At 41.6% G+C, this 13926-nt stretch overlaps 1 protein-coding gene across 1 annotated transcript in view; it reads right to left on the bottom strand.

The window, feature by feature from the left end:
* The window catches only part of Aar2 (AAR2 splicing factor homolog), a 75259-nt gene that overhangs the window by 48430 nt on the left and 12903 nt on the right, over positions 1-13926 (bottom strand). Inside the window, exons 2-3 of the mRNA XM_004630990.2 lie at positions 12821-13629; positions 8881-9110 (exon numbers count right to left, since the gene is read on the bottom strand). Of these exons, the coding sequence (XP_004631047.1) occupies positions 8881-9110; positions 12821-13577 (987 nt within the window). The 5' untranslated portion in view covers positions 13578-13629. The remainder of the gene's footprint in view (positions 1-8880; positions 9111-12820; positions 13630-13926) is intronic.

The following is a 13926-nucleotide window of genomic DNA, read 5'->3' as shown; positions in this document are numbered from 1 at the left end:
TAGGCACACATATATCCCTATGATATGATGTTTTCAGATCCTCTGGGAATATTCCCAGTAGAGGAATAGCTGGTTTAAAGGGGATTTCCAGACCAAAAATGGTAGAAGCGTTTTTTTTTTTTTTGGAGGCTCGAAATGCCTTTAGGGCATTTCTGGTTTGCAGTGTCTGTCTGGGTTGGAACCCCAGACGCTTGAGCTTGAGGGCTTTGTTTAAGCAGGCACTTAAACAACTGAACTACTGGGCAGGTCCCCGATCAGTGAGGATCTTTTATGAGCATATCAGCCATTTACAAACTACAAATTTCTTTGGGAAAATAGTTTCCTTTGGGGCCGGGGAGATGCCTCAGTAGAATAAGCGCTTCCCTGGTAAGGGCAAAGTCCTGAGTTCAATCCATGCTTTGAAAAAAAAAAAAAAAAAAAAAAGAAAGATAGTTTTCTTTGACTATTTAAAAAATTGGGTTGCAGGAATTCAGCTTTATCAAATAAAACATGGACAGGGGACAGAAAATTTTTCTCCACATCTTTTAGCTATTTCAAATTATTCTGGATCCCAGTTCCTTCTAAAAATAATAGCAAACCCATTACTCCTTACAGTACCTTACTGGTCTCAAAGGAGTTTCAGCATAGCCAACTGGATCCCACCTTGATCTGGCAAGATATACTAGAAAGTGTATTTTTAAAGACATGGAGGCTCAGAGGTATTAAATGTCTGGATCAAAAGCATTCAAAAGGAAAAGAACAGTCTTTCCCATACTGCCACCTGCTGCCTCTCAGGACCCCACAGGCATACACAAGAGGGCAGAAGCAGCAGGTCCTTGATCCACATTACCCCTAGATTACCATGGAAGAACTCTGGGCTCCAGATCTAACTTGACAAAAGTAAAAGGTTTTCTCCAGAGCTGCTTTGAGGGACAACATGCCACTCCTCCCACCTCTCTAAAGTCTTTCTGTTAGAAACACCAAATAATTGACTGATGATTAGCCAATGGTGTTAGAAAGAAAGGACACATCCTGTGGAGGTGGTGGCTTGTGCAGCAGATCCCTAAATGCCACTGGCTCCCAAGCTCTGCTCCCTTGGGAGATGGCTTGTATAAAGGCCAGTGCTGAAACAAACTGTTTCAATCTCTGATCCCTGAGGCTCTCACACTGTGCCTGCGTCACACTGGTGTCCGCCTGCAAGAGTAGAGAATCCATCCTAATTATCAATGTGTCCTGCACAATCTATACTCAGGACCTGGCGTTCAGTTGGAGCCCACAGGATGCTCACTCCTGTGTCACTGAATGGCCTTGCATTTAGTGATGGCCAGATGTAAAAGGCTGGAATAAGCTGGTCTCATACATCAGCCTCCCTTCCACTCACCTCTCAGACATGCCTAAGAGTAGAATCAACTAGAAGTGGGTACGCAACAGAAGGCAATAGTTTTAAAACTACAGCTTCTAATTAGAAAACTGGTTTGTCCTTTTTAAAGTACTAGTCCACTTAATCTTTCTACAAACCTGGCAAGCAGAAAGGAAATTACTACTCCCATTGCACAGACAAGGATGTTAGGTGGGCTGCATCGTCCAATGATAAACACTGAGCAAGATCTAGTCCAGAGGCATATCTCAATTTATTCTTCTCCCAGAAGACTGCTTTGTTTTGATAAAGACTAAACATATCCCTGATACTTAATATTCAGCACTGCTTTGCATGTGAGTGACCTGCAATGTGCATGTGCTTCTGGAAGTATCCCCCTCCAGGCCTCTAGGACCCAGCCCAGGGTTGATTTTTAAAAACCTTTGGGCTGTATGTGGTGGCTCACGCCTGTAATCCAAGCACTCAGGAGGCTGAGGCAGGCAGATAGTTGTGAGTTCCAGTCCAGCCTAGGCTATATAGTGAGATTAAGCCCAATGAGATCTTGTTTCAAGACTGACAGTCTGAGTGCATACATACACAAGCAAGTAAGCAAGCTTTGAAGGACAGGCATAGTAGCGAACACCTGTAATCCCAGCTCTTGGGAGGCTGAGATAGGAGAATGGCTGCAAGTTATAGGCCAGCCTGGGCTACAAAATGAATTCAAAGTCAGCCTGAACTGCACAGCAAAACTCTGCCTCAAAAAGATAAAAAACAAGGGCTGGCCAGATAGCTTAGCAGATTAAAGCGCCTGCTTAGGCTGGGTGTTTGATTCCTAGACTGCCAAGCAGGCCCTGCCTCCCTCCCCCACTTCCCGCACATGCACACTGAAACTGGGATTGAGACTGGGCATGGTAGTACGTACCTTGTAATCTCAGTGTTTGGGAGGCTGAAAAACAGAAGAATCACTACAAGTCCAATCTGTGTAGTGAGACCTTGTAGACCCTGTACTAAATACGTAAAAAACGATAAAAAACTAAAACAAAAAATCTACCAAACTTTGAAGTATAACTTCACATAATTAAATTCAACCACTGTTAAAAGAGTTTGATTCATTTGCACAGATGTACACTGCCATACAACCACTGTATGACACTTTTGTACAGAGTTCTCTTTTGAAATGTAGGTCTGAGTCTCAAGGTCCATATGGATTTATGTGGCCACCACCACAATCAGGAACAGTTTGGTTATTCCAGAAAAAAGCCTTGGTGCTGGCCCTTGGCACTCAAGCCCTCTCCTGACCCCACTCCTTAGTACCTCTTATTTATTTATGTACATTTGTTTGATTTCTGAGGCAGGGCTTTACTATGTAGTTCAGGCTGTCCTTGAACTTACCATGCAGCCTAGGCTGGCCTCGAACTCATGGAGGTCCCCCTGCCTTAGCCTCCCAAGTGCTGGGGTCACGGCTGTACACTACCACATCTGGCTCTGATTTTGTTGACCCTATTATTGCACAAACTGAATATTTTAAAAACAATTCAGAAAACAACTTTATACATATTTTCCAAGAGATTCTTCATTCTGATTGTTATTTGCAGTATGATTTTATGTCTTTTTAAAGAAAACAGCAATAATCTTACTTTTTTATTTGCTAAGGTGAAACAACATTTTCCAGTATCTTTGAGAAGTAAATCACTTTAATTTTGGCAGGTCAATCCTAGATAGTTTTAAAATACCTTTGAAACAGAATGATAACATTTTTAAACAAATGCATTTATCTAAAATAAGAAGTACACCCATTAGGTACTTTGCTTTAAATATTTTAAAAAGTATCAACACTTTCATCATTAAACCTATTATACAATTTCAAATTACTCTAGTCATTAATGTGAAAGTTTTTTTTTTTTTAAATCCAACTTAAATGAATTGAGTGCAGTTAGGTCACCTTGAGAAATTCAAAGTAATAAGGTAGGTAGCTTTGTCATTATCATATCCTATTTTTTGATTAGATGAAAAAGAAGAAATTTCCTAATTTTTTAAATACTCAATTTGGCTCAAAACAAAACTGGCCAGAAGCAGAATGTCTTACCACTTTCTGCAGATGGTGTTAAAATCAAGACTATCACTTCCCAATGATGGCAAAGAAGGTGAAAAACAGCAGGAGTCCTATCACCTGAGGTCAGTTTAAAGACTGCAGTATTTTATCTGGAGCTCTCATTTTCCATGGGAGCCTGCCACAGGCTTTAGAATCCAAAGCTCAACCTTGTATCCACTAACTGCGCTGTGATCATGGGCAACATTATGTGACCTCTCTCCTCATCTATACAATGGGATTATAACCTACCTTCTAGCACTAATGTGAGGGCTAAGTGAGATAATGGACACTCGGCATGCAAGTATCAACTGAGAGCAGGAGGGGTATGAATGCTGGGTAAATTTATCACAGTTGGTGTCATAGAACTGCTATAGAAATCATCAGAGTTAATGTTTTCTTTAAGAGTTAAAGATGGACACTGGTATCCAGAATACTGGCAAGGCACGAAGCTGGAAAGTGTCTATAGCTTATTGTAACTGAAAAAGAAGCTCCCTCACGGCATTCAGGGTCTGTGATTATATACCTGCATGCTATGCCATGGGAAGTAAGAATCCTTATTTTGTATGTAACTCTTTCTAACATACCACTATTAAATTCAGATTATCCTTTCACTGGTTTTAAACAAATTATGGTGACCTAATTTACTTTAGCTAAAAGAAAAACTGTATCTATTTTTGTGAAACAAATAATTTTTGTTCAAGCTAAATCCAAGGGATTAATAAAAATCAGTGGCATCTATTCAAAAGTGCCTAACATAGGAAAGCTGAAAAATAAGGGCTGAGGCCATTATGGGGCTGATTTTACCCTGCTAATGTGGCTATCTTTAAGTGCTTACATACCAACACCATTTCTCCTCCATGGGCAGTAGACATTTAAGCTCCTAAGTAAGGAAGCCAGCTCCACTTACCTGACTGCCTTTAAGGAGGCAGCTAGCTTAAGGCAGCTTTTATGGTCTGATTCATTCAGCCACAAAAATCCTGAGTATCTATGCAGGGCACTGGACTCTCACTGAAATAGGGTATGAGTATGATTCTCTAGTTTTTAAAAATGTTTTGTAGTATCCTTTTCCATATTGTGTCTCTTAACACACCAATAACCCCATAAGCTCATGGTTAAATGCCCCCTCCCCCCATGGAGCCATTTCTGACCTTCCGTCCTTCCAATCTCAACTCTAATCTGAATTAATCACTCTCTTTGATGCTCCTAATGACCTTCATTAGACTTCACTATATTGCCCCAGGAATTAGTACTCTATCTAGAAACAATTAATAACACAAAGTGAAAGAAGTGTTGGCCTTGGCTAGGTATTGAAAACAACCAGTTGGACAAAAAACTGGCCTTGTGTTAAAGGAGCTCATGGCTTGGTGTCAGAGTGGGGCAGACTCTGTACTTCACAAAGCACAATTCATGCAATATACTAGTGATGAGTACAGTGCAGGGTAAAAGCGTGGAGAGGAGGGAGAGAGATGAGATGCAGCCTCAGGGAGAGATGCTGGCAGGGTCTGTTGTAGGATGAGCAAGCACAGCAGGCAGAGGAAAATCAGGTTCCACCCAGAAGGCATGAAAATTGGTAGTTCTGGTTATATATGGTATATAGCTCTTAGAGATCTGGCTGGTATTATGGGTGGAGTTGCACAAATTGTTGTACATTACTATAATATTCTACTAAACATTTAAAAATCTGTTAATAAGAGGTAAAATCTTATCTTTTCACAATTAAAAAAGAAGCTTCTTTTTCAATTGTGCATGTGCTTGTGGCACAAGATACTCAGGTGGCTAAGGCAGGAAAATCAAGTGAGCCCAGAAGTTCAAGACCAGCCCAGGAAACAGTAAGACCCCATCTCTTCAAAAAATAAAAGGCATGAGACAGTATGGCCTTTCTGCAACAGGATCTATTAAGAGACTGAGGAGTACACAGACACTAGGGGTTTTTTTGTTGTTGTTTTGTTGTGTTTTTTTGTATTTTAGGGAAGGGTCTACAGGGTGTTCAGGGTGTCACTACTATTTCAGACTCATAGAGATCCATCTGTTTACAGCTTCCCAAGGGCTGGAATTACAGGCATATACCACCTGCCCAGTCTCAATTGCTGTCTCAGCGCACTCCAGGGGCAGGGCTGGCATGGCAAGCCCAGGAACTGAACCCCCTGGCCCCTGCATCTGCCTAAGCAGGCGCTTTAATCCGCTGAGCTATTTGGCCAGCCCTCAGACACTAGGTTGATGGGGAAAACGGAGAGGAAAGAGAAGCTGGAGAATGGGAAAAGAGCCAGGTGAGAAGTGCTTCAGAATCTACGTTTGGTCATTTAATTTCTTAGACAGTGAGGAGCCACAGAGAAGTAAGATCAGTGCTGCATGTAGGAACAACTCAGGTGGCAGTGTGGGACACAGATGGCTAAGATATGCATGAGGGGTGATAAACTCTGGCGTAGTCTGGGGAGACCAAAAGTCCTGCTGGGGCAATGATGCAGGAGCAAGACTGCCTCCTGAAACACTTAACACAATATGGAGTTACTTGGCTAATTGATCTGTTTATTTCCCCACCAAAATACAAGTTTTACCTCAGAGATTGTCTCTTGCTCATAATTTTACTCCCACTTCTAGAACACAGCCTTATATACAGTAGAGGCTCAGTCAATACCTATTAATTCACTGAATAAATCCTTGGAGGGCAAGAACCCTGGTTAACTCTTATGTGTATTCCTCACACTTTCAGTATAATGTCATATATAAAGGAAGCTCAAAAATATTTGATTAATTTTTTAAAGGCATATACCCTGCCAAGCATGCTGGCGCATACTTGTAATCTCAGTACTTGGGAGAGTAAGGCAGGAGTACTGTGTGAGCTCAAGGCCAACTTGAGAGACTCAGTGTATGGAAGGGCATCCTTACTGGCACAGTGAGACTGTGTCAAAAAAAAAAAAAAAAAAAAAAAAAAAAGAGGACTAGTTCCTGACTTTTTCCAAATGACAACAAATTTTCTTGGTGAAAAGTCTGAAAAAAGACTTTTTTTTCCTTGTACAACCCACCTGGATATCTAGCAATCCAGCTGGGTCTTTTTCTGCTTTATAAGTCACTGCTGGGAATAAAGCCTTGGCAATCAGAGCCGGGGTGCTAGTTGTGCTGATAATGAGCAGGAAATCCAGCAACAGTATAGTCCTCTTACATTGGTGCAACAGTAACCATTTATATCACAAGCAGGTAGCACACTGCTCCTTTTGGCTGTGGTCACTGTCAGAGGTAAGTCAACAGTCTGATGCTTCTTCATACTAACTCAAAACTAGTACCTCTAGTGGAGGAGTTCCCCACAGGAAATGAATAAAAAATTTAATTTCTGTTATACCAAGAACTAGTAAGGACCGATGAGATAGCTCAGTGGACTAAGTACCTGCTTGGGCAAGTGCAGGAACCAGATTTTGATCCCTGGCACTACATGCCACGCTGGCCCCAGCGCTGGGCCCAGCCCCGCCCCCGGGCGTGCTGAGCTGGCCACCAAGAGTCCAGGTGTGGTGGTACATGCCTGTAATCTGAGCACTGGGGAGGCTGAAAACAAGACGATCACTATGAGTTCAAGCTGCATAGTGAAATGCTGTACCAAATAAACAAAACCAAAAACAGTAAAAGTGCAGTTTAACATTCCTCTGAAGTAGATTAGACCAAGCGCAGTCATCAACTGATTCATCCCTATAGTCTAGCACAAGTCCTTCAAACTACTAGAGTTTCAGGTCATCTGCCTACTCATAGGATTCTTCCAACAGCACATTTGTTTCAGAAAAGCGTTCTGTATTTCCAAGAAACAGGGCCCTGATGGTGTCGCCACTAATGTCAATCAGGAATCTTTTCTGAGACATCCACACTGTATCTGGCATATTGGGGCATAAGCACAAGCACAAATCCTGACTTCTATTGTGTGATTTTTCATGATTTAACCTTTTTCAGTCTCAATCTTCTCTACCTTACAGGGTTCCAGAGAGATTAAATGAGGAAACACAAATAATGTGATAAATATGGTGCTTAGTACCCAAAGGCATTTAATGAATATTAGTTTCTTCCCTTACCCTGAATGGAAGAGGGAGGTTAGTAAGGAGCCAGCTTGTATGAAGCAGGCCTCGAGGGGGTCTCTCATACACATGGAGAAGAAAGCAGTTTGCGGGAGAAAAGGTATAGAAACAGGCAGCTAGATGCTTCTGCCTCTTCTGTACTTAGAAAGTTACAAAATGTGAGTGAGAAGAAGCTACCCCAAGTACATAAAGGAAACTAATCTGTTTGCAAAGGGAAGAAATAGAACAGGATAGAGATTATAAGTTGTTTGAAGCTTCTTCACTAATTACCACTCATAATGAAAATTTAATTGCCAAGTTAAAAGCAAATTTCACTTTTTTTGTCAGAGAATCTCTGCAGAAACTGGCACATTTTGTTTGAACAGGAAATCAAAGCTACTTTAATGCTTAAATGAGATCTAAGAAGCTGCAGATGTTTCACTGGGAATAACAATCTTCAAAACTCTGCCCTACTGGGTTTCAGCAACTTATGGCTACAGTGAGAAAGAAAAATTGTATTGAGCTGATGCCATGGTTTGAATAAAGTTTCTCTTTAAAGGTTCATGTGTTAGAAGCTTGGTCCTCAGAGCAGTGATACTGAGAGCTGGACTCAGTAGGAGGCTCTTAGGTCACTGGTCCAGTGGCCTTGGAAAGAATTAACACGTCATCACCAGCCTGAACAACCAGTGGTATGTGCATGACTGTCCCATTGAGCAGCTTGTGGTACAAACAGACCTAATCACCTTTGTCAGTCTTTTTATGATCAGATTAATCAAAAGCTGCCCAATGGAACAGTCATGCCTATGCCACTGGTGGTTTAAGCTGTCCAGCAGTGAGATATATGAATTACGGCCTTATTGTGAATATGTTAATGCAGTTTTCGTGAGAGGATTGTTAGAAAAGGACAAGGCAGCCATGCCCTGGACTCCCTGGTTGTCTGTCTAGGTCAGATCTCTTCCCCCATCAAGTGTTCTCACCATGATGTGATCAGCTGTTAAACCCTCACCGAAGTCCAAACCAGTGAGGCTGACCGGGCACATTTAGCTTCCAAAACTGAGCTAAATAAAACTCTTGTTTTCTTAATCTGCCTCAGGTATTTCATTATAATAATGAAAAAACTGACCAATACAACTGAATAACCTAAAGAGGTGAAGGGGATTCAAATTCTAAACACCCTACTGCTAGAGCCTCTGAAAGGGAGTTGGAGAAACTCGCACAGAGTGAGGGTCTTTCTATAGAGGAATTCACAACAGAGTAGGAGACAGAAAACTAGGAAATATCTTGAGATTAGTAACTGAAATTAAGAAATCTTTAGGGTCATGGAAGAATAGCAACAAACAAAAGGTAACCCTCCTGAAAGGCTTTCATACCCTTGCTTCACTCTGACCCATGAGTGTCAGCCAGAAAACTGCTCTCACCTGTAAGGTGCTGGTGAGGAAGTTGTCTTGAGAGACAATGTCCACAAAGAAGTCAGCTGGGATCTCACCAAGCTGGTGGTACAGGATGGAGATGAGGTTGATATACAGGGTGTGGTGCTTCACCATGGCTGCTTCTGACCGGCACAGGAGGTTCAGGAGCCGCTTCCAGTGCTCAAATGCCTCATACACGTTGCCCAGCAAGAAACACACGAAGGCAAACTGAAGTTCACCTGCAAGTGAGGGAAGAGAAATCATGAGGCTGAGGAATACAATACCAGCTGACTTTACCCTACTAGTTCAACAGAGCCATCAATTCTACTGACCTCAGAAATGGGGCTTTTTAATCTTTGTTATTCCAGCAGAGCCTTGCATGGAATTTTGTACCTAGTAGGTGCTCGGCAAGTGTTTACTGAAGTGCTGTAAGTTCAAGCTAAGGAGACCAAACCATGGCTTTGAATTCTGCAAATTCAGACTGCAAGAAAGCAGATATATCCAATATTTGGTTGGCATTTTACAAGTTTACAGAATGTGACCACTGATATGTGTAGAGGACCCCAACACTGGCTGCCCACCAGAACTAGTAGAAAAGCTTGTCCAAAGCAAAGCTGTCTAAGCCTCACCATCAGGGATTTTAGATAAGGAGAGCTAACAGTCCCAGGTTTTTCAACTTTTAACAGCTCCTCAGGTGATCCTGACATAGAAGACTGCTCCAGGGTAAGAGAAATGCTGCATTACATTCTTCTCAGTTAAAATTCACAAAGTTAGTCAGGACAGTAGTATTTTCCTGTTTCAAGATTGCATACCTAAGTCTTTCACAATGTGAATAGTAGAAAAATGAAATAGATTCTTCACTGGATGGGAACATGTCTAGAGCCTACCCAACAGGAAAATTCATGAATCCTTACTCTAGGGCTATCCTGCCAGCCAGCTCATTTTGTTATTTAATCAGGGATCTGTGATTTAATCTCTCTAAGCAGCTTGACAGCTATGGGCATGGGCTCTGGAACCAAGTGCATGTAAAACGTTTAGAATAAACAAGAAACATCACTCAAAATATTACTATTCTCTATTTCCACTGGATGCCTGTCTCAAATAAGACAATGGTTGATCCAAAAGCCACGGCATAGGCATCAACTAAGTGCCACAAATATCCTCTCTGGCTTCAAAAGTGGTTGTACATATAATGAAGTATACGTACATGTGGGCCATAAAAAGAATGAATTAGCACACCACTAAATACCTCCTTAATGTATGGCATTTAATCTGAGACTTGCAGATATGTTAAAAAAAAAACTGTTTTAAGGTTGTGGAGCCAAGACTGATTTGTGTGACTAGTGACCTGGCCTTCCTATTTTGGATGTTTGATCAAAATTTCAAAAGCACAGCCAAATTTTTATGTAGAATGATTCAACTCTCCAGTTTGCAGTTACCTGGTTAGTTTGAGAAACTAAACATTATCCATTCTTTTTACATTTAGGATACTTAAATTTGTGGATGTGTGACTATTATGATTTGGACCTTGAATATCCCCCAAAAGTTCAGTTACTGAAGGTGTGGTTCCTAGCTAATGGTACTACTGGGAAGTAATGAAGCTTTAGAAGGTCGGGGACAGTTGGTGAGTTAGTGTCACTGAGGGTGTGCACTGCAAGGGGCTACTAGGACACTGGCCTGTTCCCCTCTCTTTACTTCCTGACTGCCTCATTCCTTGACATGCCACCTGCCACGACAGTCTGCCTACCACAGGCCCAGACACAATGAAGCTAAGTGATCAAGGACTAAAACTTCTGAAACCATGAGCCAAAAAAAAAAATCTTTATTCCTTTATATTGATCTTCTCAGGTATTTTGCTGAAGCAAGGAAAACTGGTAACACACCAACTTTTTCTAAAATTGAAGTCGCAAGATATACTTTGAATAACTGCAATACTTATGAGTTAGAAAACAGGATTTTGATTTATTCTTAGTCAGAATTTCAAGTGTCACTTATTATATCAAAATATGTGCTATTAATGCATTAAGAGACACCCTTTAAAAGCTCCCTTACAACATCAGCTGAGCCAATGACATAAAAAGTCCTGTATTCAAATATCCCACAAACCTTCCAACATGAAAATAGGCAAATTATCTGTAAAGTATATTTTAAAAAAGAAAAAAAAGGTGTACAGCTATTAAAAACATGACAAATGTTTGCTGTGACTAATACTGAAAAAATAGAAAAGAAATGTCAATTTTTAGCCATTTAATTGGCAAAGACCTTTGTTAAAACAATGTTTAATGTTGCCAAGGGAGACAGGCAACAGTCTCCTAATAACAGCCAAGAATGTAAAACTGTTCCAACAACATACACAGTCTGATGCAACAATTCTAACCCTAAATGTACATGAAGTACATACATACAAGGAAGTCCAGGGAACCATATTTAAAACAGGAGGAAAAAAGGGACATCTTGCATGTTCACCAATACAGAATTTGTATAGTAACTATGGGATACTAAACAGTCACTAAAAAGGAGTTATTATTTCAGTGACATGAGAAAACTTTTATATTTGAACAGGCTGCAAATATAGTTTTTTTTTTAAATGTATTTGGTTGTTACAGCGTCTCACTATGTAGCTTGAACTCACAGTGATCCTCTTGTTTTCAGCCTCCCCAGTGCTGGGATTATATAGGCGTGCACAACCACTCTCAGACTCTGGCCAGCACAGCCTGCCCTGGGAGTGGGGCTGGCACAGCACCCAGGATAAACTGGGATGGACCCTCAGTCTCTGCACTTGCCTAAACTGGCCTAAGCAGGCACTTTGGTCCACGAAGCTATCTCACTGGTCCCTGCAAATATCGTTTAATCCTTTATAAAAGTTATACTAGCCTACCCAACGTGGTGGGGTATACCTGTAATCCCAGCACTTGAGAGGGTAATACAGGAGGATTACTGTGAATTCGAGGTCAGCCAGGGCTACACATTAAGTTCAAGACCAGCTTTAACTATTTAGTGAGACTCAATCTCAAAAAAAAAAAAATTATTGTATAGATACAGCATAGGTAAACATATAAATGAACTTTTAAAAACTAAAATTTATAGAAAAGAATGAAATGAAAGATAGAAAATATGTAGGATAGAAAGAAAATATATGCAAATGGCTGAATGAGGTGGCACAGGCCTGTAATTCCAGCCCTCTGGAGGCTGAGGCAGGAGGATTATTCTGAGTTTGAGACCAGCCTGGGCTACAAAGTCTTTTTAAAGACAGCCTGAACTGCATAGTGAAATTGTGTTTAAATAAATAAATACCAAAATGTGAAAAATCGTAGGCAGGATTTGAAGTAAAATTTAATTTTGTTTTTCTTCTATAGTGAATATCTATATTTTGTACTAAAGATAAGCAACAAAACTGTAACGAAATTAAAAAAAACCTGTAACGATCAAAAATCATTGTCCTGGTGTGAACTAGGAGACAATATCATTTTAAGACTACAGCAAACTGAGGGGCCAGTGGGAAGTGCTAGGAACATAGAGCTAGCCTAGGAGCCAGAAGTCCTGGGCTCTAGTCTTATTTCTACCTCTGTGTGAGCCAAATCCTTTTCCTCACTAGGGCTGGTCAAGATTATGAGCAACTGGGCTCACCTAGGATGCCTGACTGTTGGACAGACAGTCAGACAAATTGTTGAAGCCTTACTACAATATGACTCAATTTCCAGGGATAAAGGTAAACTCTCATTAGTATCTTTACCAAATACAAAGGTTGAGTCTGCCTCCTAGCCAGATTTACGAATCACTGACTAGATAACCCAAGATGTAATACTTATTCTAAAACACCCTACTACTAAAAAAAAAAAAAAAGAAAGAAAGAAAAGAAAATAAGAAAAACAAGACTAGCAACAACAAAAGAAAACACTCTACTAACATCATCTCTCAGCCACTCCCAAAGAGCCCCATTCCTTCTCACCAAGCACATCCTGGGGGTTGGTGGGAAACTGCTTGCTGAGCAGAGTTTCTAGTGCATAGCTCAAGTCCATGCTGTGCCTTGTTATCTCTGCTGGTGTGGCACCCACTGGGAACATCTGTGTGGGTAGCTCTGAGAAGCGGATCTCTGTCCCAGCTCTGGGCTTCATCTCAGGCAGCCGGGCTAGACCTTCTTGATAACTTTTGCACTCAGTGCCACACTGGGGTAGATTTTGCCTCACCCGGTCCTTGGTGTGCTTCATGGAGAGTACAGGCAACACATCTGAGAAGGCACAGATTTGCCGGCTTTCAGGTTGCAACCTCTCCATTGTGGCCTCACTGACAAAGTTGGTGAGTGAGATCCATTTCTTGAGTGTGGCATATGGGTAAGGTCCCAGAAACTGGTCCAGCTCCTGAAGATTAGCCCTCATAGCTTCCACTTCAGCCTTTGGGGCTGGAGACAAGTCCACCTCTTCCTGGAGAGCATTCCAGCGCAGGACTGTCAGCCCCCGCTGCTGCAAGCTAAGGAAGAAGCCCATACGAGGACCCACATCCCTGGGATTGGCTTTGTCCACAGAACTATAGTGAAGAAAGTGAACGCCCGGTGGGATCATCTTCACACCCCGGAACTTGGGTCCTACCTCCCAGGAGTTATAGTCAATGCCAAACTCTGTCCCCTTGGGCATATTCAGAATGACCACAGTGGCCCCTTCAAAGAAGAGTTGCTTGGCTAGGTCAGGATCCATCTGTATGGCAGCCATGGGGCCAATGATGAGAAACCAAAAGGAGAACCCTTCTTGTTTCCTGACAAAGCTGAAAAAGACAGAAATGAGTTAATCAGAAGCTGAGCATAGTGGTAAATGCCTGTAATTCCAACACTCTAGGAGGCTCAGGTAGGGAGGATTCAATTTGAGCCCAACCTGGTGACTCAATGAGATCCTGTTTCAAAAAACAAAAATGGGCCTCACACCAGGGACACATACTGGTGTGAGGCAGGAGGATCACTGAGTTCAAGGCCAGCCTGAATTGCACAGTGAAACCCTGTCTCAAATTAAACCAAAACAAAGGGCCAGGGAGATAGCGCAGTAGAATAAGCACTTGCCTGGCAAG

The sequence above is a fragment of the Octodon degus genome, unplaced genomic scaffold (assembly GCF_000260255.1).
Source record: "Octodon degus isolate 3935 unplaced genomic scaffold, OctDeg1.0 scaffold00037, whole genome shotgun sequence".
Classification (NCBI taxonomy): domain Eukaryota; kingdom Metazoa; phylum Chordata; class Mammalia; order Rodentia; family Octodontidae; genus Octodon; species Octodon degus.
This window is presented reverse-complemented; position numbering and strand designations above follow the sequence as displayed.